The sequence below is a fragment of the Rhagoletis pomonella genome, unplaced genomic scaffold (genome assembly GCF_013731165.1).
Source record: "Rhagoletis pomonella isolate Grant_MI unplaced genomic scaffold, Rhpom_1.0 Rhpom_scaffold_00003, whole genome shotgun sequence".
In the NCBI taxonomy this organism is placed as follows: Eukaryota; Metazoa; Arthropoda; class Insecta; order Diptera; family Tephritidae; genus Rhagoletis; species Rhagoletis pomonella.
Window position 1 is genome coordinate 77,979,084 of NW_023458557.1, and position 26,869 is coordinate 78,005,952.

The 26,869-nt window shown below is 37.1% G+C and overlaps 1 protein-coding gene across 1 annotated transcript; it reads right to left on the minus strand.

Moving 5' to 3' along the window:
- Nucleotides 1–7,542: 7,542 nt before the first annotated feature.
- Nucleotides 7,543–16,640, minus strand: LOC118735571 (suppressor of hairless protein). Its single transcript, XM_036465382.1, has 5 exons — nt 15,171–16,640; nt 10,020–10,565; nt 9,601–9,935; nt 9,197–9,404; nt 7,543–9,049 (listed from the first exon to the last, which is right to left on the minus strand). The coding sequence occupies exons 1-5, from the start codon at nt 15,807–15,809 to the stop codon at nt 8,651–8,653; spliced, it is 2,127 nt and encodes a 708-aa protein (XP_036321275.1). The 5' UTR covers nt 15,810–16,640; the 3' UTR covers nt 7,543–8,650.
- Between the last annotated feature and the right edge of the window lie 10,229 nt (nt 16,641–26,869).

The window sequence follows — 26,869 nt, forward strand, 5'->3', positions numbered from 1 at the left end:
CTTTAATTTGACACCTCATGTTTGAAAATCAAATGAACGGTGCAGATTTGATGACCTGAACAAAATATACCCTCGCGTATTATATCTATATTTTTGCGCATGCAAACTATGGTACATGCATGGCTTCTTATCTCACGAAGCAAAGCGTTGAAAATTTTTGAAATCCAGCAATAACCACGCCCACTTTCTATATAACAGCAATTCTCAGAAATGCAATACAAATGTACATTCCATGAACTCATGCGCCGGATATAAAAGGTTCGGATTCGGCTGAACGTAGACTTCTTTAAATAAAAGGTGAAATGTCCTTACCCCAAGAAAAAGAAAATTATTGAAACTGGCATTTGAAAGCGAACGGGTTTTTTTTGTGGCTTGGCGAACGAAATATGAAATTTGGTAGGGCAAGTTCGTTGCTTAAGTCTTTCGTTTATGCTAATGTGTGTATTCATAGAGCTGCATATATATACATACATACATACATACCTACAAAAGCATATGAAAACCTCATGGAAAAAATCAAACTCACAAACGCCGAACAACAGCATTTATTAAAACTTCATTTAGCGCTAATAAAATTCGAACTAATTTCGCAAGCGGATATACGCTTTAATCGTTAATTTCACTTAAAAAAAAGCCAAGAAAATAACTACATTTGTATTGGTGATAATTTGTAAAGGCAACAGCGACAGCAGAAATACCCGTAACAATGCGTCACATAAAAATTCAGTGCAGCTGGCAGAGGGCAAAAGCGACTGCCTGGGAATATTTTAGCAGCACACAATTCCAAGATTTACTACAACGAACGGAAGGTGACTTGGCAAACTGCCGTTAGTTTCATTTGAATTTTACTGTACTATTTTCATAACTATTTTGATTTTGGTTTTTTGCTTGCTGCTCGCCGGTGGGAAAACGCATAAGCTCCACCTACTACATATTTGCCACAACAATGGACAACTGTTTTGCGGCGCTATTTTTCGTTATTTTCATACACATAATTGCCATTTTGGAGTTGCTCAAATGTAGCAGTCAGTGATTTCAACATCATTTCAAGCGGTTTTGAACTAGGCTAGTTTATAAGCATGTAAGTAGGTATATGCATATGTTTTAAAATCAAAATGGCTGCGGTTAACTGTACGCTTTATGAATTTCGTCACAACTTGCTGCTTTTTGCAAAGTTCGTGATTTTTGTCATTAAATTCGTTGCTTTATTTTACATGTAACCACTATTCGTGCTCCGCTTCTATACTTACATACGCTGTCTTTGTGGTATGTATGTAATTTATGAGAGGCAAAATGGTTGATTTGATTTTTTTCGAAACTTCACCCAGCCATGAGCCACTGTCTGTAAGGGAAACTAGTTAAAAAAAAAAAAAAAACACTGGTGGCAACATAATGTTATAAGTAACTAGGTGGTTGGGGATTTGGAAGGAGCAGGTTGGATGGTTTAGTTCGCATCACTCTTAAAGGTGTCATAATTCAGATCTCTTCCCAAGTTAAGTATGTAGGAGTAATTCTGGATGGAAAACTTTAATGGAAGTCACACGTTAAACATAATATCTCCAAAGCATTGGCGTCACTTTGGCAATGTAAACAGGTATTTGGTAAAAACGTGAGGTCTTTCACCAAGGGGTAGCCTCTCTCAGCAGATGTACACCTCGTTGATCAGACCTATTGTCAGTTACGCATCAGTGGTATAGTGGAGCAGCCTCTCAATCAATAGCATGGGAAATCTGCTTATCAAACTTCAAAGGACAGTCGCTGTATGGGAACTTTCTTTACAAGCCCTGTCGCCACTCTTGACGCTCTGCTAACTACATGTTCACACATGCGGAGGCTTTAAAGGCCACCTGCAAGCTTTAAAGAAATTGATTTTGATATGATACTGAGTGAGGCGAAGTGGAGATTATCATTCTTGGGTAAATTCAACAAGCTTGAGTCGCTGAGACTGAACGCAGGCTTAATCGTAACACTTGGCCAGGGCTCACGCATTGTCGAATCTTAACTGATGGCTCCAAGACTGACACTGGGTCAGGATCTGGTGTCCATATTAAAGATAATGAGAATGACCTTCCCTTTTCGTGGGTATTCTAAGCCGAGATATTTGTAATCCTCACCGCTTGGTGAAAAATAGGTAGAAAAATAGGAGTTTACGTATTTGTAGTGACAGCCAGACTACACTCAAGGCATTGTACAGCCCCCTAACTACTTCCAAACTATGTAGTTCGGCAATGCAACTCTCGCCTAAATTGTATTGTTTCAGGTCACTCAGTAGTACCTGGTAATGCGGCATCTGATCATTAGACCGGGTATTTCTCGGCCAGCAGCCACTTATAGTACTCTCACCTTCGGCCATCGGAGCCACCGCCAGAAATTGGGTAAATATTTCATTCAGAAATGACTGGGAGGCCACGAGAGGATGCATATCGGAAAAACTCATGCTGTCCTCATTCACGGAGGGTTTTGCTAGGAATTTGACTTTATTGGGACTGCAGGCAACTTCTGGAACTGTTGACTGGACAATTTACGTGACACAAATACCTGACAGTGTTAGGCATACGTGGCAACAGCATTTGCCATTCCTGCCTTGAGCTCTTTGATACTCACAAATCTGCTTCGATGTATTCATAAATCAAGTAGATTTAAAACAGATTCATGCGTGCTGTTGTCTGCATGCGTTGTTTTATGTATTAAGTTCCGACAAAAAAAAAAAAAAAAAAACAAGCATAAGTAACTTTTCGTGAATGTAATTATGCATGTTATCATCGCGCCTCAACTGGTTAGACAGATGGCGGTGAAACCTTACGTCGCAGGCTTTCAACATCGACCAGTTCCAGCTGAAAGCTCCTCTAGAATTTCATGACTAGATTTTATGCACTGAGGCTAAGTAATGAAGGCCTGAATAGTCGCTAGTATTGCCTAAAATAGCCAGAAAGGAGCTCTCGATAGCTTCAAAATAGGCTTGTCCGCGTCGCTAAAAGCATGAAATGAATAAGCTACTGAATATAACTAGACAATTTTAAACAACGCAGCGTATCAACACTTTCTACTAATATCGGCCTTGTTCTGTTATTATAGGTTAATACTCGTACCCAACTTTCCTTTCATTTGCGTCTGATTATTTCCTAGTCAGGCTGACATTGGAACCAGCCCATGCAGATATTTGCAGAACATTGCGTTGCAGATGACAATCAGGTCAGAGGAGGGCCTTAAATCGGCCCCACTGAGAAAAAGGAAAGGAGTACCTTTAACTACATGTACGATGAGCTTCATACATCTCGGCTCAGCTAGCGTTACTGCTAGCATTTTGTCAGATGGTGGATCGAAGGCGGCTAGAGATCTTTATAGCTCATTTTTGAACTAGTCGGACATTGACTAGTATACCGTGAGCTCTATTTGCTGTAGCTCAAATACCTCGATTCATTGGCAAAAAAAAAATTTTCTCATCAAAATCTAGATTAACATTTTGCAATTGTCTCACGCAAGCTCTCAACAGTTGCAGTGTCTACAACTTTGTTGCACTTATCTATGCCTATACATACATTAGGTTGGTCCAAAAAAAAGTTACAATGTTAAGCTCGCAACCGCTAGGATTTTGGTAAATGGAAAAAAGAATACCTGTAGTTTTCGCTTAAAAAATGATATTTAGAACTGACTCAAAGCCTGTGAAGTTTTCCGTGTATGTATTTTATATAGGGTGAAAAAACTCTTTTTCGTAGAAATGGTATAGAATTCCTGAAAGTCAATATTTTTCGATCCGAAAATTTCGTTTCACTCCAGAAAACTTCCAATAACTATACCCAATTGTTTGTTTTACCGTTTTTTCCAGGGCCAAAATTTGGAATTTTTTTTATACACATCTAGATTGACTTTACCATTTTTTATTACTAACGATTTTTTTATCGGTCCCCCGCTGAATTTTTTGGTTTTTTTCGGGGACTTTTAAAAAATATTTAATATTTAAAAACGGTTAAATAAACAATTTGGTATTGGGATTGGAAGTCTCTTAAAGATAAACCGAGTTTTCCGATCGAAAAATATTCATTTCCAAGAATTCTATACCATTTCTACGAAAAAGTTTTTTTTCCTCTATAAAATACGTGAAAAACTTCATGGACTTTACGGAAATCTAAATACCAGTTTTTTAACTGATTTCAAAAAAAAAAAGAAGGGGGTTATCAATTCGTCGGAATATATATATTTTTTATGTTTTTTTAAGGTAAATTACCGCATAACTTTGGACCACGTCAAACCTATTTCTATTTTCTATTTTTTTTTTTTTTTGTTAAAGGAAAGGTGGTACCTCAGATGTAGTCCAATACAAATTTAGTTTGGATCCGATCACTGGATCAGGAAGATATTAACGGTACTATTAAATTTTTATATGATTCGGTTTGGATTTTTGTGCTTTTTTCCATTTCGAAAAATTCTAGGGGGTGAGAGCTTAACTTTTTAAATTTTTTCCCCCCGCATGTATTTTTGAACCACCCTAATATACCTAGGCAATACACTACATACGTAGTAGACTTGTTCAACTCATAAATTTGTCTACGTACATACATATATCTCCAGCATTTGCTGCGGTTTTTCCTCCAATTTTTGCAACATACTAAATCTTAATAAAAAATGCGATCTTGACACGTACATACATACATACATACGACCATAGCTGATGTGGGGTGCGCTACAGGGCGCAGGGTATGATTTAGCGTCTAAGTGCATTGCAACGGTTGCATTTTTGCTATATATTTTCTTCATCCTATTTTGTGGGAAATTTTTAGTAATATACATACATATATTTTTTATATAGTATTTTTCTATTGTTCTCTTTCTTGTTGTTGTATCTTGTGATTGTTAATTTTGCTGTAATTAAATGTTAGAAGCTAGCAAAAATAATTGCAAACCCGCAAGCAGATAACAAATGAGTGATAGTTGGCAATTTAAGTTGCTAATGAGTTGTTGTTCGTCAAGGCGCTGATGCCAATCGTCATCAAGGTTCGAGTGGTGAAATTGCGTTGCAGATTATTTTATTGATGGAGAAATTCAAAGAATCACTGAAAGCTAAAGTGCCATGATGCTAGACTTTTGGGAAATTTCTCCAACGATCTGGGTGGCTTGTAACCCACTTATCCTGTGAAAATGGCCACCCTAGCTCAAGCAAAGCAGGCGCATAAGAAACATCTTGGGCTCGGAAAGGTTTCACCAGGAGATTTAAAGATAAAATCTGGAAAAAGTGATTTCCAATCGTTTCACTTGTGAGCCAACTGACGCCAATTGGAAATACCAAGTGAAGCCAAGTCCCTCCCCACCTGGTCTTTCCATTGCAGCGGGGGCCTCCCTCTTCCTCTGCTACCACTAGCGGGTTTCGAGTTGAATACTTTCAGAGCTGGAGCGGCGGAGTCTATTCGAACGACATGGCCAAGCCAGCGGAGCCGCTGTATTTCAGTTCGCTGCACTATGTCTATATCGTTGTAAAGCTCATACAGCTCATCGTTCCATCGTCGGCGGTACTCGCCGTCGCCAACGCGTAAAGACCCGTAAATCTCCCCCCAAAATCTTCCTCTCGAATACTCCAAGATTCGCCTCATCGGATGTTGTCATGCTTCTGCGCCATTTACCAACACGGGTATGATGAGTGTGGTTTTCGTAAGTCGAGAGAGGACTTTACTCCCGAATTGCCCACTCAGTCCAAAGTAGCACTTGTTGGAGTGATTCTGTGCTGAATTTCGACCACAACCATTCGCTTTGCTTTCTAATCCAACCTGGAAAAGGGGGAACAGACTTCGCGGTTCTTATTACCGACGATATCGATGTCATCGACATACGCCAGCAACTGCACGGGTCAGTTCTACAGCTCTTATTATCTTCTCCAACATCAGATTAAAGAAATCACATGAAAGTGGGTCGCTCTGTCTGAAACCCAGTTTGGTGGCAAACGACTCGAAGAGGTCTATGGTAGATTTTCCAGGTCTAAAGCAACGCGTATAAGGCCCAAGCAGTTCGTTGACGGTGGGCTTCAGTCTTTCACGCAATACTCTCGATAAGACCTTTTAACCTGTGTGGATTGGGTAGAACACACTTAAATTCCAGTCGTCGGGCATGCGTTCATCTAACCATATTCTGCATAAGAGTTGATGCATGCACCTTATCAGCTCCTCGCCGACATACTTGAATGGCTCAGCTATCAAGCTGTCAGCTCCAGCAGCTTTGTTCTTCTTTCAGCAGCGTAATTGCTATACATACCTCGTATAGTCAGATTGCGGAACCTTCCTGGAATGCTGGTCTCGTTATTCGGTATACGAGACGAGCAGTACGTTCACGACAGTTATAATTCGAAATATGCATTTTTGCGTGACGAGTTGCTCGTTCAAGACTGTTACGATTCGATCCCAGTTCGGCGCAGAGTTGCTCATCTTCATCTTCCAACTTGGACAATTTGAGGCTAAAGAACTAGGCTAGTACTTCTCCTACGGTGCCAAGGTTCAGTATGAGCACTTAGATGTTTAGGCTTCTTAGGACCTTGTTCGCATGCCGGCAAATGATTGCCACATCGGGTGCAAAACAGTGCTCACTCGTTTATTTAGAACGCCACTTTATTCTGGGATATGATCCAAAAATATTTCATGCTAAAAATGGGCCGAATACAGGTGAGTGGGAGTGGAACCCCGTGGGCTGGCTCTTACTGAGCAACCTGGCGCTGCATTGTTTATAACAGAGCGGTCAGTTGATTTGTAAGTGGCTTCTTTCGTACAGTCCTCAGTTTTCCTAGCTCCAAAGGCTGAGTTATGCATAACTTAGATGCGAAACGAGAAATCACTCGATTACGAATGTCACGATTCGGGTCCTGGATACACTTCCAACACCACTAGCATACCTACTGGGAGGAATAGGTCCACGCTATGCACATGAAGCCCAGGCGGCTTCAGGACACAGCAAGTGGCAGTCCTAACAGATCTGAAGCTTCGTCCACTGCAACTTCGTCTTCTATTACAACAACAAACGATGCAGGACCATGTTACTGCTCCGTACTTTTCTAACGATTTCGGTTGTCTGCGCAGAGAAGAAGCGCAAGCTGCCAAAAGCAGCACCTAAAATTTTCGGCTTTCTTAATGTCTCAATTGTTCTTTTGTCGATCCATATACCGAGGCTCAGTTTGATCTCCTACATCCAAGTTGTAAAAAGGGACGTCGTTAATTTCATAAAGCAAAGTGTTACGTTCCGTCCAGTGAAGAAACTGATACGGTCTGTGAGAGATAACCGTATATGCAAGAGACAGTCGGTTCTATGCTACGAAATGACTCGGGTTTACCCCCAACTAAGTACTGTGAAGCGTCAGCAGTTCAAGGGTTTACAGGCAGTTAGCCATATATTTTACATTTCTCGCTGTTATTCATTTAAGAATATAAGATGTTTCATGAATGTTTAAACATTTTTACCTTCTTCCCCTTCAAAAAAAAAGTCCACAAATGCAGCTGCTACTCCAAAAATATTAACACATTGCTTTAGCAAAACTGTTTTGTTACAAAATAATTTATTTATCTCTGGTAATGTTTCAGTTGCTTACTTAAACTATTTTTTTTCTTAGTTTACAATTTGTCTTTTTTTAAATTTGCTTAACTCTAAATTATATTACTATTTTTTGTTTAACTACAATATTTGATTATTCCTGTTTTGTTGAATTTAATGTACGTCTGCAAACGTCCACGTACCCTTCGTATATAGTATAGATAATGTAGAAATATATGTATATGTATGTATATAAATATCTTACCATATAAAATATGTATACATATAGATGATAATATGTATGCGTTCATTAAAAAAAAAAAAAACAAATGTCGGCTAAAATGCTAATATTTTCCTTTCTGTTTGCTTAATACTATGCAAATACAGTTGCAGGCATATGTCTTCGACGGTCTCGGTCCGTTTGTGTCCACAATTTCATTGAGATTTGTATCTAAAAATATATATTTTGTTCTAGCTGTATGCGATGATAAACTGAATTATATGTACAAATGCACTTGTTTAGCGGCTAAATTAAGTCTATTTAGCTTACATGACTAAATCAGTGTAAAGTATTTTTGTTTTTAAAATTTTTTCTTTTAGTTTCCAGTTTATTATGTGCTCAGCATAACATTCTTTGTATAAAAGTTTTGTATAATTGTTGATTTGTTCATTTCGGATATTATTTAAATTGTCTACAGGGACTATAGCAAAATACTATATATTTTTTCTTATTTAATGCTTTTAGTGAAAAACTTATCCCTGATATTGACAGCTTATAGTTTCGAGAAAAATATTTGCAATGCTTGCAGGAATGAAAGTTTTACAGTTTTGTAGTAACTAAATTGGTATGCATGTGTGCGTGAAAGTATAAAATAATTTCTATATATATCCATATAAATTGCGTATTTCAAAATAAATACACAACGACTAATAGTTTTTGTATGATTTCACAAAAACAAAAAACTAAACGCATTCAAACGCACAAAAAATAGCAGCATGATAGCGTATAATTTACTATGTTTTTACGTAAGCTTTAGCATTAGCATTTATGTCCGCCACCCCACTAGAGCCACACCTTACACTCATGCCAAAAACAATACGACTGCGCGGCAGCTGCCAGCCATACGGTTTGTGTAGCCGCCATCACTCAGGAGAGTCCGCCACCGCCGCCGTGTGTATTCCATTGCACTTCATTCATGGACGGCAATGCTTGGTGCATTTGATGATTGGCATTCACCCCTGTGCTGTTACCACCACCACCACTGCCGCCACCGCCACCACTACCGTCGCTGGGTGAATGCGCTGTATTGTTATTGTTGCTACTCAAGCTACTCAAATTGTTATTGTTGCCAGTTAGTGCACCGACAGCGCCACCGTTATTATTGCTGGTCGTCGTTGTTGCATTCCGCGTACGCATTACATCCTCTGCTTGTGTACAGTGCGGCCGCGGACCAGGCTCCGGTGTGTAGGTGAACGTTAAGCCCGTCGCATAGATGATGCCATCATTGCGCACCAACGAAATGGGTACCTGTGTGGGCTGGCGAACCTGGTTGGGAGATAAATTTCAAATTTGAAAAATGGGGTTTGTGAGGTTTGAATTCTTTTAAACTGGTTTTAAAGTCGACTATTTCAGAGTTTTAGTATAAACATATTTTTGGACTACTTCTTGTTTTGGTTAATATTTGAAACTTACCCACAACCATTCGCCACGAAATTGCGAAATCTCCGGCACCACACACAACAGCGTCTCTGTGCAGCGGTACATTGTTTCCGCTTCCACATCGCCGAACCAGACTTGTAGGTGCGGCGTGAAGTTGTCACCGCTCAGTTCTAGCATGGCCACATCGCCGCCGCCATTCAAGTTGAGCGAATTCACGATTGGCACAGGGGTGACGGGCGAGCTGTTGAAGGATAAATTTTTTTTTATAAGAATAGAATCAAATAGTATTTGCGCAAGCAAGATGCAGTTGCAAGCAAAGTTATTAAATTGCTAATATAGCTTTGGCCTTATTTACTTGGTACTTGTTGAAGAATTGGCTCGTAGAAATCTTGAAAATAAATGAACAAGCAACAAAAAAAAAATCCCTTCCTACTCACCCCACAGGACCCATGCCTTCGTAGAACTGATATTCAGCTTTGTCTGTGGAGATGATTGTCCAGCAGGCGCCATCGTTAATCATCTCCTTATTTGGTTCTTTCGGACAGGGCGTCGCCTGGAATTGTATAATTTTCTCCTGCGACAAGCACAGATACATATGATCCGTGTCCTTCATGTAGAAGGCACATTTATGAAGCTGTGACACTGGATCGTCCGCCTCCAATAATGCCATTTGCTTGTCCACTTTGCGTATGATAAGACGCGGCAGCGCCATGCCTGTCACCGAGCAAACAAGCTTCACCGTCGCGCCATAATGAATATAGCCATCGCGCACCTGGTTGAAAGAGAATAAATATTTACATACATACATAAAGGGATAAAGGAAGTGGAATAAAAAAAATCCACTTAAGCTACCCACCTGAAACTCTTCCGATTCCGACTCATTGTCGTCCAGCAAGTGTATCGTGAAGGCGCCCCATTGCGTCGACGACGCATGAAAGTGTCCATTCTCCACGTGCAGGTAACGCGTCGACACCGTTTGTGAGCGCAGCCGATTGAAAAGCGCCACATTGGTTCCGCTCGCTATGCATAGATCGGCATTCTTCAGCGATTGCTTCTTTTTCGATGGCTTCGATATGACTTTGATGCGCTTCGAATTGAATACGCCGATGTCATGGCCATTGCCATAGAACATTTTCACCGACAACATGAAATGTTTGCGCTTATCCGAATCGGAAATGAATAGCGTCTTGGCGGCACAATATTGCTTGCCATTCAAATCGAGCTGTTGCATATCCTGATCCGAGCTACCGATGCCGATGAAGGCGCATAGTTGCGCACAATGTTCGCCCTCGCCCTTTTGCAACATTTCCTCGTAGCGGCGGCGCCAACCGCTGCCAAAGAGGTAAATACATGGTGGCGGGCAGAAGAAGCGCTTCTCATTGCCGTAGGACTTTTGGGCGACCTGCAGCATGAAAAAAAGAGAGAAAAAATTTATAACTGAATATGATTGAAATCTTAAAATAAATTAAGTTTACAAAGAATTTATTTGTTGCATTGCATTTTTTTATTAGCGAAAACCACAAGAATTTCAAATTGACAAACAGAAATAATTTGCAAATCGATAATTGCAGAAAAAATGCGATCACCGCGCGGTTTTACATTTGAATGGCGAAAAAACAACAATAACAATAGGCAGGCAGATAATGCGAAAAAATGCTTTTGCAAAACGATCAATGCTATTAAATTACACAGTTCATTCAAATTTCTATTAGAGCGCATACCTGGCGCTCGGCGGTTGGCAGTCTCGGACGGTGCGCCCAAAGGAAATGTGTATTAACCAACAACAACACACAAAGCTACAATAATAAAGTAATGCAGCAAGAATTTTATTTTGAGTTGCGGTTGCACGAATTGTCGCTAATCAGCCAAGCAATCGTCGTCTAACAAGTAGACCGCAAGTCGCTCACCGCCTGGCAGCCGTCAATAGCCGCCAAAAGTGCGGCGCTGCCTTTGTCAATGGGCGATTAGAAACGACCTGGCCTGGCCCTTGTCTGGGTGCTAACTACTGAGTGATTATCGCTGCCGCTGCCGCTGCAACGCGGCAACACTTGTTGCGGCCACATCCTTCACACTCGGCTGCTTACAAAAATTGTAAGATTGTCGCCGCTGTTGCGGCTGCTGCTTTTGCCGCCGCCTTGCGGTGCAACATTAAAAAACGCAATCAAATAATTGAATTTAATTAATGAAAATTAAAATTACAATTCTCTATCAGTGCTTCTTTCGTGCTTTCGATTTGTCTACTTGCCATTGTTATTATTGTCGCGTTGCAGTTTTGCGCATTTGATTGATTTTGGTTGCAAATTTTTGTCGCTAATTGCTTTGTTGCGGTTGTTTTAATTTGTTTATTTTTTTTTTTTTTTTTTGTTTTTTTTTAAGTTTTTTTTTTTTTTTTTTTTTTTTGTATGATTTCAAGTTATGATTCAGATTTGATTTGAGCGGATGGATGATGAGGCATGAAATGAAATTAATTGTGCTGCATTGTGTTTTGTGAAGTTCGAAGGCGTTTGGTTTGTTACATAAAGTTAATTACTGAATTAAACTTTGAAGTCTTTTTTTTATTGAGATACATATTAGATATTTAAAATGTGGTTTAGGGTAATAATGCAAATTACTTTTTAATATTACAGCTGAAAGTAATGGAAAAGTGAAACTTTTGAAAAAATTCCAACCCAAAACCTATCGCCCTAAAATACATTTTTCTGCGATAATGTTTTTATTATAACAGAAGGAAAACTCCCCAAAGAGTTTTAGGAATCAGCTGGAGTGACAATCCTTGGTCAGATATAGATCTGGATCCCTTTTCGTATTCACCCAAAATATCTCATCTAACACTCTTCTCCTTGGTCTGACTTTGGGGGTCATTATCCTACCCCGTTTCAAAATACGCACCATGCGGTTTTGGTTAATTTATACAGAGGTAGACAAGAATTTGCTCATTTAGAAAAAGACCATCGTAACTAAAAACAAGTCGATTTTTTAGCAAATGGTGCAGCATTAAATCTGTCGAAAACTATTCGGCGGCTATTAAGGCTATATAGCTTATGTCAACCAAAGGCTTAAATGCAGTTAGGAGCTCTTGTAAGTTCCAAGAATTTTAACATGGCGTGATTGGCAAGGTTTATTTCTTAATTTTTGCATTCCTTTGGAAATCAACTAATACCATTGCTGGGTGGCGCTGGAGTTATTGTCCCAGCTAGCCAAATGCGGAGCGCTTCGAGTAGGGAGTGAAAAAGGACTCCCACAGCAACACCTGGAAGGAGCGTTTTCGGAATGCTCTGAATATGGAGTCATAAGGGACTCCAACAGCAACACCTCGAATGAGTGTTTTCGGAGCGCTCCGAATGTGGAGTGAAAAGATAGTCAGAGTCTGTAAGATAAAAAATTAAGTTTTCAATCAAGAAGGGGGTCGTCACTTCGGAATGTACCTGGAAAAGGACACCGCAAAAAAAGCTGTTGACTTATTTACAGGTAAGTAAGTAATAATGCAACAAAAATATTTTCGGTTTACGTTGCTGGTTCTGACAAAGAATTCGAACATTTTTTGTTTTGTTTATTTCATGATTTTTTTTTTCTTTTTTTTTCTAAATAATACATACACTCACGGCAAAAAGTATTGGCACAGCGAATTTTGCACAATATATACACCAATTTCTATTCTAATAGTTTTCCGCTAATTTTTTATAAAAGTATGATTCATTATACAACAAAAATCATAATTTCTAAACTTTGTGCAAGACTCGCGAGAATTCAATAAATATTAATGCAAATTTTCAACTTTTTAATCAGATTTTTTTGAATTTTCTTGTGTATTCAGTTTTGTAGCCCATTAAATTCTGGTATAAAAAATGCAAGTTCGGAATTAGTCAAAAATCGCATTGATTTTTGAGAATTTTTTTTTTGGTATGGAAGAGATTGCGTAAAAAAAAATTCGAAAATCGACGGTAATTCGTAGCTAATTAGATCTTCTACTTTCTTACAATAAAATTGATTGGGCTACAACTCTATATACTCAAAAAATTCTAAAAAATCTGATTAAAAAGTTAAAAATTTGAATGAAAATTTGCTGAATTTTTTTTTTTTGCACAAAGTTTAGAAATTATATTTTTATGTTTTTTGTTGTGGAATGAAAAATAATACAATAAAAATTGTTGCATATATTGTAAAAAAGCAACTGTGCCAACCCTTTTTGCCGGCAGTGTATGTATATTAAATAATTTTCTTTAATTTCAAGATTTTTGAATAAAAAAATTGTGAAAAAATCGAATACTTTTGTATGGATAAATTAAAAATTACATATATTAGAAACATTTCGAAAACCGGTAAAGCCTCTTTACCGGTTTATTATCGGAGCACTCCCAAAACACTCCAACTAGCTTATCTTCGGACTACATATTTGATTAATCCTAAAGGCACACTTTTTTAGTATATATTGAGAAGGCACTTTTTTCCAGCGGATATGCTCCTTTGGAACTCTTGTCGGAGCCTCCTTAGAAGCTAAGCGCATCGCAGAGAGTTTTAATTGTGCACCCTGCGGACTCCGCTGGTTGGCTGGGTATTGGCTGAGTTAGTAAATTAAATTCGGTCGAGCTATTCATATGGCCTATATTCAGAGTATGTAGGCATTGTATGAGAACGATTACTTTTAACAAAAAGCTTAACTTAAAGACGACGATTTAATAGTTGTTGTTATAGCGGCAAATTAAACCGTTTTAGATTCATATTTAAATAATTGTCATTAAGCTCAACTAAGAGTAGTCCCTTGAAATGTGCCTTTTTCGACGAGCTCTGAACAAATGGAAAGGCATATTAGTGGAGTAGACTTAAGGGGACTTTTAAAGATATGGTTAGCTTCATGCGGGGAACCTTCACATGCTGAACCTACGTTGGCTACGTTGTCATCGAGACTCCATAGCCAGAAGTTTAACCTGCTACAATAGCCAAATCGAAGTTGTGTCAGAGTAACGCAGAAATTTCGTAAACGCCGAACCTCTTCCCTGGACTTTGATCTCTGATAGTTGCATTCACGGGGCAACAATTAGTGAATGTGCAGATGTCATTTATTGTCTGTCTGTCTGTGCAAAGTCGGTCCAGTGCTTGCCGTATGTAGGCCGGGTTCCTAGGCGGAACTTCTGCTTCAGGCAAGTGTTTGTCCTGTTACGCAAGTCCAGTAACTATTTGCTAAGAATTATATTATATTCCCTTACTGGGAGTAAGTGGGCCACGCTTTAGGTGGTTTTCAGTCAACATAAGAAGGCATCCAGTTGTTGTTGAAGTGCGGATAGCTGAGAAAGCTTCATTATTTTGAATTTAAACAATAATGGAAAAATGTAACTCCTTTTGGGCATCCATGTTTAATACTTCTTGGCTTCGAGATTGTATCGGTGACTCTTTTAGACTCTGTGGAAAAGAATGAGTAGAGTCGCAAAGGTTTTGGAAGGCTTTCGACTTATCCACCGCTTCTAGCACAATCATCTCATAGCGGTGTTGAGCTACGCCCTTTACGGAAGCCATGTTAATGCAACGCGAAGTCTGTTTGCACGTAAAGTGGGGCAGTAGTTAAGCCTCAATATTTTCACTAATGGGGAAATGAGTTATCAGACGATAAGGATTTTTCCGCAATGCAAACACTCTCTTAGACTTCCCCGTCTAAAGAGAAAAAGGTAGGCAACGAAAAATTTAGAACTTTAGTTCAGCATTCTACTCCCGCCTGATTTACGGAGTTTTAACATCAACAAGCCTAGGTGAAAGTAAGAGGTATAATAGGTATTGCGAGATTGTGCAGCTTTCTGATCACTCAGCCTGGCCTTATTCTTCCAAAGATGTAGCGTGAACTATCGGTCAAATTAGCTTGCACATTTCTACGGATCCGATAAGGCGCCATCAAAAAAGGCGATTTCTGAGCTCTGCTATTAACTTAAAAAAAAATTTCACACAAAAGGTGCAACTAAAAATATTCAGAAATGAGGTGAATTAATGTGTGACTTAGTGAATTGTAAATCTCACTTACCTTCGCATGCAAAATCACAATAACCATATCGTTGCGTTCGCGCATGTATCGCTCCATTGCATCACGTGTCAACTTTTTATCCTCAATATGTGGCCGATATGGTACACCAACTGTGTTGGAATTCAGGCCTGTAGACATGAGTGGGCCACAGCCGCCCCCAGCACCGCTCAATCCGCGTGGCAACATCGCCAGGTGATGTTGCTGCTGTTGATGTTGTTGTTGCTGTTGTTGATGGTGATGTGGTGAACTAGGAGGCAACAAACCAATACCACCGCCAGCGGCGTGATGCACCGGCGGGCTGGGAGGTGTTTGCGCATAAGCGCCACCTACACCCGCACCAAGTCCGAAGTGTGGCATCTGTGGCAATCTTGCAGCTGCGGAAACGGAGGCTGCAGCCGTATGTGGTTGTATTGAAGAGGGCGGTGACAGCGAGTCGTTGATGTCGAGCAAATGCTGCTGGGCGTGCTGGTGCAGCAGGTGGTGATGTTGATGCTGGTGCTGTTGTGCTGGCGAGTGCTGATGACGGCCGTTGGCAATGGAGCTAATAGCTGTGGGGCTATACTGTTCCAAGTGATGATCCAATGCTGTTGCAGTGCTGCTGGGAGGGGTGCCAATATGATAATCGCTATAACTCTTCATTTAGTGCATGTAAACGGAATGTAGTTGCGGGCAAAAGAGGGAAGCGCGTTTATTTCCATGGTTGAATAGAACGCGCGCACAAAGTGGACACTTTATATAAAAAGCTTTGTGTTTTTTTTATTTTTAGTGGACGAATTGTTTTCCGTGTAAAATTTGGCAGAGTTGCGTTAAAAAAAATTTGGCACTTTTGTTACTGTGTGATGTGAGCGCGTATGCTTTAATTTGCACAATAATTTTATTGGAATTGAACATGAGGACGCAACTTTTGGACACAAATATATTCTATTTGATATATGTAGATAAATATGCTGCCCGCATTTGTTTATCACACACGGCGAAAATGTTAATGGCAGCAAATGTGTGTTTGGCTCAGAAAAATCAACACAAATACTCCACGCAACACAACAACAATAATGCACAGTGGCGACGAAATGAAGAAGCAGCGCGACCGCAAACTGACAGATGTTCACGCTCCCACTCGTTCTATACTTTCCAAATGTTTCAAACACAATTTGCATTTACAGCAGCGGATGTTGTGTTGTTTTATGCGAACAAGTCCTTTTTTATGGAATGCACTTCCTTGCACTTAGTGCATTTCAGTTAACTAATTTTTTCACTTGCACGAGCACAATCGCTTTCAATATTTAAAAGTTATTTTCATTTTAAAGTTAAAACACCGACTGAGCGCTCCGCGGTTGACTGGCTGATTTTTGTTTCGTCTGTTAATTTCGTTTCATTTCCAAACGTACACAGTTGCCAACGGCAAGTGTTACCATTTTTACGTTGGTGTATAAAGAGAGGGTAAAATTTATATATGATAACAGAGAAGTTAGTTAAAGTGCTTTATTCAACAGCATAAATGCATGTGTATCCACGCTTGATTAAGACATTTTGAGCTTGGTTTTTGAATTAAAATTAAAAGTTTTAATTTAAAACTAATTATTTGAGCTTACAGAATTGTAATTGTTCCCTTAATTTTCCCTTTTAACAATATCATGAATGAAGCTACACTGATACTAACGCGAGCGCAAAAGAGAAACGCGAACGACCGACGTCGACGTTTACGTTCCTACCGACTGCGCGCTGCAAACTTCTGCATTCGCCAATGCTATTCCATCGGAGCCCGCGAGTTCCCACGCTAAGCAGCGACGCTTTGAACAGCAGCGCCGTCACCTGTTAGCTTCTCGCCGCTTTCCCACGGTGAGCGGCTTTGTTCTTTTCCGTTTTATTTCTTGTGCAGTGAAGTGATCCAATGGGGAGATGATGGAGATGTCATGTGCGTAGATTGTGTGTTGAAAAATGTGTTTTAAGTGAATAGTTAATTAATAAGAAGTGTAATACAAATATAATATGCAAATTTGCGTTTTGGTTGTAAACCCAAAGTGATTAGTGAGAAGTAAAGTTCTAAGTGGAAAGTTTAGTGATGCCGGTCACCAACCAGCAAATGCGAAGAAGACGCCTCAAAAATGGCGGGGAAATGGCACGGCAGTTATGTTGGTTCAACGGAAGTGCTATTGCTATGCTAAAGGAAATGTGAGAAACAACAGCAGAGGTAGGTGGCGCAGACATACATATACATAGATAAATGTAAATTAATCGAATTAAATTTGTGCAAAAGTGCTTAAATTTGCGATATGCAAAAATTTTCAAAGTACCGTTATATGTTAGTGATGGGAACACCTACATATATATGTATTTATATATAAGGCGAGTGTTGGTAATACCGAAAGACTATCGATGCGGGATTTTTAAGAAAAGCTTTTAAAATATGAACATACATGCATATGTACTTAAATGTGCGTTTGTTGACTTGTTGACGCATATATTATATCCAAGTAGGAAAATGGGAATGCATTACCATTTTCCACCAAGAAAAGATTAACAGCTACGGTTGAACGAAAAGATGCATCGCAATGTAAGCGAGCGGATGATGTTTGAAATCTAACTCAAGTATGTTTTTGTTTCACATTATCTAAACAGCTGCTGCAGCCGAATAGATGCTTGTTGGACTGCCGTGTTGTTGGTCACGGCGTCAAAATCTGTGGCACGGACTTTATTTTTTTCATTTGTATTTCGTAAATCGAAATCTATAGTTTCTATAGTTTCTAGTATCGAATCTATAGTTTCGTAAATCGACATGCAGCACATTGCTTTCGTATGATATTGCTTTAGAGAAATTCTAGCATCATTTCGTGCGTAGGTTATAGGAGCTATCCATTACTTTTTGCATTCCCGAACATTACATTTTCCCACTGGGATATTGTTATATATGCACAAATTTAATTTACATAAAATATGCACGAAGTTGGCTATATTAGTGGTTAATATTTAAGGTAAGATGACAATTTATTTTATTAAATTCGAGTTTATGATTTATATAATAAGCTGACAGTTTTATTCTTAATGTTTGACCGACAGGGTGGGACTAGTCCCGAAATTAATTTTTATTCAATGCAGCACAGGTTTGTGATTTTTTAATGGAATTGATTTTAAAAAATATTTTGAAACTTGCTGATTTTTAAAACTGATTGGCCCGTAGTCATATACTTTGTGTATACCAACACAGAAAGCGCTTGGACCCAGTTCGCTGTGATTCAAAACGGAAGCATAAACCAACTTTCAATACGCTCAGAAATTTAAAAGTGTATTGACTCGAATTTGTTTTCAAATCGCTTTTTTATTTCTCACATCGGTTATAAAACAGGTATAAAAACATCACTCATTTGACGCGAAGTGAATAAAGACTAGTTTTCTTAATACAGCCCGTTTTAAATTTGAATTATTATTATAAGGAATTTGAATTGTTGTTCGCTTCCATTTCGGTCCACCGCGCAAATTAATTATTAATAAAAATAACAAATTTTGTTTACTTTTCAATACGGTTTCTGCGGACGCGCTTTAACGACACAGGTATAAATGCTTGAAAGAAATATGTGTTGAGTCAAATCAACTTTTTGTTAATGCGGTTCTTGCGTAGGGTATAATCAAGGTAATAGAGAAGTTCGAAAAAGATTTTAACGATTAAAATTGTTTTTTATTGCAATCATCAGTTTAACTCTTTTATAGTCAACTTAAAATGCATTTTATGGCAAAAACAGTATTTTAACTTGAAAATGAGGAGAACGCGGTTTTAAAATGGTAAAATAAGGTTCGAAGCTTTGTTTTGTTGTGGAAGTATTAAACGCAATAGCACCCAGGTTCGGTCCCCCACTTCGTACGATTCCAGAGATTATTTTATTTGATTTTATATTTTTTTTAACATACAAATTATTTAATTTTATTTTATAAAATCTTGTTTTATTATCTTTTTTTGTTTATGGTATTTCATATAATTATTTCGTTATTAATCAAAGTCTTTGGAGTTTAATTTTAATTAAAAATGCCACAGCAACTATAATTAAATAAAAAAACATTTAATAATACTTTAAATAACAAAAAAATATGTAAAACAAGTAAGAAAGGCTAAGTTCGGGCGGAGCCGAACATTAAATACCCGGCGCAAGTATTAAATATATGTTTTTTCACCCTTCCGAAACCTTCCGCTAGATGGTAAGCCGAGTTGTAACAATTTTGAGTAAATTAGCGTCCTTCAATTTCGAAATATTGAAGTTTCAAGCAATTCTTAAATTTACCGTTATATGAGAATCGGCCGTTATATTAGTCCGATTTCAATAATTTTCAACGTTTTGCTTACACGTGGCAAGTACAATAACCATACCGAGTTTGGTACAAATTGGTAGAACGGTTACCGGTATACTTATATGTGATCATAAGTGGGCGGTGCCACTCCCATTTTCCAAAATTTTACCATAAACGCATTTCTTGGTAAAGAATTGTTGCAACCATCAATTTTGAAAAAATGAGCTTCAATATTTAATGATTTATCGAAGATTTTGTATTTCTCTAAATTACCGTTATATGGGATGTGGGCGTGGTTATTGTCCGATTTTAAAAAGTTTAGGCGGTTTTTTATGCTGTACCAAGGCCAACAACTGTGCCAAGTTTGGAAGAAATTGGTGTAGCGGTTACCAAGATATACACATGTAACCATAAGTGGGCGTGGCTACGCCCATTTTCCAAGAATTTATAATATTCTTATTTTTCGTCTAAAACTTATTATAAATATCAATTTTGAGTGAATAATCTCCAGTAGTTACTAAAATATTGCAGTTTTCATATTTCTGAAAATTACCGTTATATGGGAAATAGGCGTGGTTATTGAGCGATTTTAAAAATTTTCGGCCATTTGGTATGTTATGCGAAGGCCAACAACTGTGCCAAGTTTGGAAGAAATTGGGGCAGCGGTTACCAAGATATACACATGTAACCATAAGTGGGCGTGGCTACGCCCATTTTCCAAAACTTTATAATATTCTTATTTTTCGTCTAAAAATTATTGTAAATATCAATTTTGAGTGAATTATCTTCAGTAGTTACTAAAATATCGCAGTTTTCGTATTTCTGGAAATTACCGTTATATGGGAAGTGGGCGTGGTTAAAGTCCGATTTCGCCCATTTTCAATACCAACCTACCTTGGATTAAGGGAAACCTACATACCAAATTTCGTTGAGATATCTCAATTTTTGCTCGAGTTATCGTGTACACGGACAGACGGACAGACGGACAGACGGACGGACAGACAGACATGGCTTAATCGATTTCTTTTTTCATCCTGATCATTTATGTATACATTTGTCTATATCTATCTCGATTCGTTTTGGCTGTTACAAACAACCGTTATGTGAACAAAATTAATATACCCTTGTGCACAAGTGCGCTCGGGTATAAAAAATGTTCCCTGGCAGTGGGATACGAATCCACGACTTCCCGGCTAGCTAAATCCGCAGCGCACACAGGGTGAACTAATTAAAATACTCATATCTCCATATATTGCCAGGTAAATTTTTTCTCTTCATATGGATAGCACTGTTCTCTCTCATCTTAACCTAAAGCTGTTTCTAAGATGTCTATGATTGACACAATTTAAAATTCTATTCTAAACTTAAGACTGTATTTTAACAAGAATGAGTTTTAACTTGCGACTATGACTATGGGCCTTTGAATTTAACTAGACATGTGGTATGTTAATGTCTAAATTTGTTATTTTGCAGTTAGTTATCTTCCAACACTGCGAGATATGTACATACCTATTAAGTTATGGCATAAGTGAGAAGACTAAAGAAAACACATAAACTGACCATTTTATTATATAAACTTTATGCATTATCAGCATTAAAAGAAAAGCTCGAAATAGGTTTATAAGTTGTACCAGCTATCAGATATTCACATTTAAACTACTAACCCTTTGCAACAGCTCGTCATAAAACAATTACGAATTTCCTTTTATTAAATTCTTCTTTAAAAAGTGCTTCTTATTTATGCGCTATCTGTTTATAATTGCTATAAATTCCCATGACACTAAATCAATAAATAGGTTAACATATCACTAGTTGCTTCCAAAGTTTTTTGCTTTACCTACTTCTTTGGCAAAATGAACTATTTATGTACCCACATCTGCGGCTAGAATTTTCTTGGAAATATGTTAAACTTAGTACTATCTACTACGACAATTTTTTAACTGAAATGTTCAGACTTACATACATACTACATATGTACTCGTTTGTACAGAAAGTTAAATGCGCCCTTCTATCACATATAATTAAATACGTTCTGAATTATTAAATTGCAGCGCGGGAAACTTTGGACAGTCTGACATGTGCGTGAATTGATTTATGATTGCATAACTACTTAGGAAGCTATCCTGCCACTTAAATTTTCAATTTTTAAAATTTCAAAACACACTTATTGATTGAATATATGTATTTAATAAGCGGGTAATGTGGTGGCATACAATTATTTTATTCCTTTTAATACTAAATTCTGATATTTTTGGGAAAGTGTAATCTTACTAAGCTAATCAGCGTGATACGGCAGTGATAGAAACTATCGAAAATCACTAGAACTAGGATTGTTGATATTAGGTATATCGATATTGACGATATTTATTCTTCCGATACGATATTATCGGCGCGTTTTTTTTTGACGATAATATCAGATATCGATATTTTACGCACAAATATCGCCGGGCTACCAGAAAAGCTTCCACCATTGCCATACTTTTTATATTTATATAGTTTATTTTTTACATCAGCTCAACACAATCGTTTGATATTAGTATTAATAATCTTCTATATATATAAAATAATAGCCGTTTTCGTTGTTCGGAGTTAACTCAAAAACAACTGCATAGATTTCAGTAAAATTTTCGGAGGTTATACCTTGCATATACGGTCCTATTATAGGCTACCAGAAAACTCGCTAGGTGGCGCTGGTGTCGAGTTATTTATAAAAATCGTATTTATGAACCGATTTCGTTCAAATTCAAACCGCGTGCTACCTCTATTTATGAACCGAGTTTGTTAATGCAAATTCGAAATATTTATAACTTTCATGATGATATTTTTTTTCATTCGAAACATATATGTACATCAGGGTGGTCCAAAATAAGTAAAGTCGGAATTTTAATGCTTTCACCCCCTAGAACAGTATATCGAAAAAAGTATACCCCTATTTTTTATTTTGAAATCAAAAAATATTTAGAGGTCTCTCAAAGCGTTCAAAGTTTTCCATGTATTTTGCATGGGAAAAACCACAACTTTTCGTGGAAATGGTATGGAATTCTTGAAAATCAATATTTTTCGATCGGAAAACTCTGATTCTCTTCAGGAGACTTCCAATAACAATATCCTATTATTTATATAGCAATTTTTTAATAATGAAGATTTTTTGTTTATCCCCCCATTGTATTTTCTAAAATTTTTTAAAGGTTTTGGTGGACCTATAAAATATAGTTACTAAAAAAATTGTTAAAAAAATAATTGGGTATTATTATTGGGAATCTTTTGAAGAGAAACACAGTCTTCCGATCAAAAAATTTTGATTTTCAAGAATTCCATACCATTTTCACGAAAAGTTCCTCTTTTCCCATACCAAAAACATAGAAAACTTTGAGCGCTTTGAATGTTTTTTGATTTGAAGATAAAAAAAAAATTGGGTATACTTTTTTTCGATATAGAACAATCCTAGGGGGCGAGAGCATAAAAATTCCGACTTTACTATTTTACATGCATTTTTTGACCACCCTAATGTACATTGTCGGAGGTTAAACCCTGCATATATGGTCCTATTATAGCCTTCTAGATAACACCCTGGTGGCGCTGGAGTAGAGTTACTTATAAAAGTCGTATTTATTAACCGATTTCGTTCAAATTCGCAAAGTGAGCTACCTGTATAATAAAAAAATTCTTTTCCTAAAAATTACCCGCTATATTTTATAAAATCTGATTGAAATTCTATATGCGCGATCATTTCATGAGAGGCAGTTGTTTTGCACAAACGGGACCTAATGGATTACGCTGCAGCTGAAATATATAGAAACCCACACTGGGGTTGGTCTGCCTTGGCCCTATATTCATCTTAGACGAATTTACTTTTTATATGGCTAAATGGAGGATACGAGGGGACCGCAACATTGTGTAAGCGCACCATTGCCTGACGCCCTCATACACCCTGACTGGGATCTTGCACTTACCTCCGATTGACGAAATTGCTCGGGGCGACCGTTAGTACAGCAGTAAGACCCAAAGAAAACAGTTCATAAATATTAAGGTAAATTATAAAAGTGGCAAATTGACAAGGACTTTCCTAAAAAACGAACACGGTAGGTACAGCAATGACTTCATTTGAGCGATATTTAAGATATCACACGACTCATTTAGTCAATGTACGGGAAAACTTTTCATCCTGTGGGGGTGGGAGCGAGGATTATTGACCTTGAACATTAAAATTAACAGTGAAGAATGAATTAATTTCTTACAACTCTGCATTTTATAGTAAATTCATGGACCATTTGGAATTCAGAAATCCAAATTGCAACGCTGTTTCTGCTACCCATTCAATGTGCTTTGCTTATTACTATGCGAATCCGTTTACTTTTCCACTTAAATTACACTTCACTGTTCTGGATTTGTTAGAGCCTTTTTACATGATGACTGTTTTTTTTGCACATTCCCTTTTAAAAAAGTGTTTTTGTTTTGCTATTAAGAGCAAGATCCTTCACTCCCATATAATGGCTGAATTTCTTTATTCATTCTGAACGTTTGGAATAAACTTTTTTGTTTACTTATTCTTTAGAACGTTCCTGATGATATGTTAACGTATATTTCAAAAGCATTCTGTTTATTCCGGCTGTGAAATGGGATTATCCGGAATGTATAAAGAAACGCAGCCAATATGATAAATAAATTTTATTTAAGCTCTTGGTAGATATTCCAACACTGATAAGATTTGACACTTCTTTTCAGGGTTCGGATTTCACTCTAATCCTGGGTGAGGTTTGTTGTATTTTTTGAGTACTCACTAAATTTGAAACTATAAATAAGTAAATATTTTTTTACTTAAACAACATGAAGAAAAAAATGTCGCATATACCCATAATTTTGCCGTTAATTAGTTGTGTCATTCTTTTATTTATTAATTTATTTTTTTGATATAAGGCTCTTTGCTAACTTTATATAGAGTTAGCGAAACAGCCCCTCCAACTCAAAGATAAAAGACAAGGCTTTATATCCGAATTTGCCTTTTTTGCCGTTCCAAGATAAGTTAGTTTACTCTTGAAAAAAAAAAAGAAAATGTTAACTTTATAATCGATATTAACCACGAAAAGCCTCTGTTAGTGACTGATTAGATACTGATTACTGAATTTCAGGCATTATACACTTATTATTGTAAACAAAACAAACAATAATAATTTGTTTCTCCTTATATTTTTTCACTTAATATCCAAAAATCTTTCGCACATGTCAGTTTTATTATTTTGAATTGTCGACAATTAAATCACTTAGTCAATTAATAAACCTCAAGTTTAAGCAAAATTTCTTTTTACTAAATTATCGTTAAAAATTTTCGTTTTATATTTTGCAATGAATTTGTGATCTTTTTTTATATTTGCATTAATCACAGAAAGGCGCCTGACTTTAAATATTTATAGTACTACATATTTACAAAAAACTAATTAGCGTTCAAAGTCTTATTATTTTCAAACATTTTTTAATGATTCTGATTAACAGCTTTTCTTTTTAAATTAATTGAAATTCCTTTTAAGCGCAATTTCTATGCCACTTTTACTAATCAAAATCGGGAACTGCGACGTATCGATGGGTAGTTTTCGTATTTTTATAGCAGGTTTGAGGTAGCCATGTTGTAAATCGTGATCCTGGAATTATAGTAAAAATATTTTGATTAATAAAAGAATTTCTGCACATTTCTAATGAAGGACCAGAATCTGAATAAATACAAAGGTTTCATGATGTTTATTTTAGAAACTAGGCATTTTGTTCGAGGCGCTAATGATCAAAGTGAAAATGTTCCAAAAATTTTATGATCCAGAAAACACTGTCGTATTTATTTAGTTGATGCTCTTGAGCTCTACAGATACGGAAGTGATGACCGAAGCAAAGTATGAAGTAAAAAGATTAGAAAAGGGAACCTGACAATCAAAATAAGCTAGCCGGACCAAACAGACGTAATGCAATGCCAAAGGAAAACAAATTCAAATACTCCGCGTCTATATAGACATGGAACCTTTTATAGTTTTCAAATGATCCAGCCTAGGCTAGTAAACCAACCACAGACCGAATACGTCCTTGGAGTCTGGGCCAATGTTTGGCAAAATTGGTGTTCCTGTAATAGCATTTCAGACTCTTTAGCGATTGCCCGTCGTTAAGCTTGTGAATTCTGCGCACTGACAGATTATGTGCTTCAAGGTTTCCTCCTGGGTTTAAAAATGTCTATTCTGAAGGCATGCGACAATATTACAGAGTGCCCCCTTAGCAGTGATACCAAAAGTTTTGATTACTCTCTTATTAGGGATTCTTTATAAAGCTTCCCTGCAAGAACAGTGACTATCATTTGACAAATCATTTGAGTGGCAAGACTGATAGAGATTTCTGTCACTGGCTACCTACAAGTTTCTATCAAATTCTAAAGGGCAGTGTGAAAAATCTGATGTAAACATTTGTGTACAAATTCTTCCGTCTTCCTCCAACTTAACCAAAACCAACGCAAAATTTGGATATGTGTTAGTAAGATAAATGAGAATGTTATAGTTTTCATCACACAATTCTTGTAGGGTTCGGTGTGGTTTGCTTAATTGATAATAAAAGCATAAAGCAGATTTTCACCCAAAAATTGATGTCTAGTTTTTTTAATCACCAAAAATTTATGTCCACTTTTTAAACGCCAAAAATGTATGCCCTTTTAAAAAGAGTAAACACGTACATATGGCCAAAAGTTTATTTCCAGGTTTGCAGCTAACAAAAATTTAAAAAATATGCTCACCTTTTTTACCAAAAGTATTATTTATGGCATATTTCCACCAAAGGCTTAACTGCAGTTAAGGGATCAGTTAAGTTCCAAGAGTTTTAACATGGCGTGATCAATAAGTTTTATTTCTTATGTTTTGCTTTTTTCCTTTCGTTCGCTTGTACTTAATAGGAGGAATTTCCCCCTTCGAGTTATAATCCTTTTTTCCAATGGGTATAAACTGCAGTTATGGTTTGGTGGAAATGCACTAGCTCAGCTTTTTAAGGACGAAAATTTGTACGGTTTTTATATAACCCAAAATTAATGCCCAGTTTATGAAAGCCAAAAATTTATGCCCAGAATTTGATCGGAAGTGATGTCTTGTTTAACGAATCACCAAAAATTTATGTCCGATTTTTAAACTCCAAAAATCTATGTCCAGTTTTCCATTCAACAAAAATTTATTTCCCGTTTTCAAAAACGTATGACCAATTAAAAAAAGAAAAGCGTATGTCCAGTTTTTAAACGCCAAAAATTTATGTGCAGTTTTAAAGTTGCCAAAAATGTATGTCCAGTTTTCACAAAAAATATGTCCCCTTTATCTTTGTCAAAATTATAACTTAAGCTCAGCTTTCTAAGGATGAAAATTTATGTCCGATTTCTAAATTACCGAAAATTACTGTGCAGTTTTTAAAAG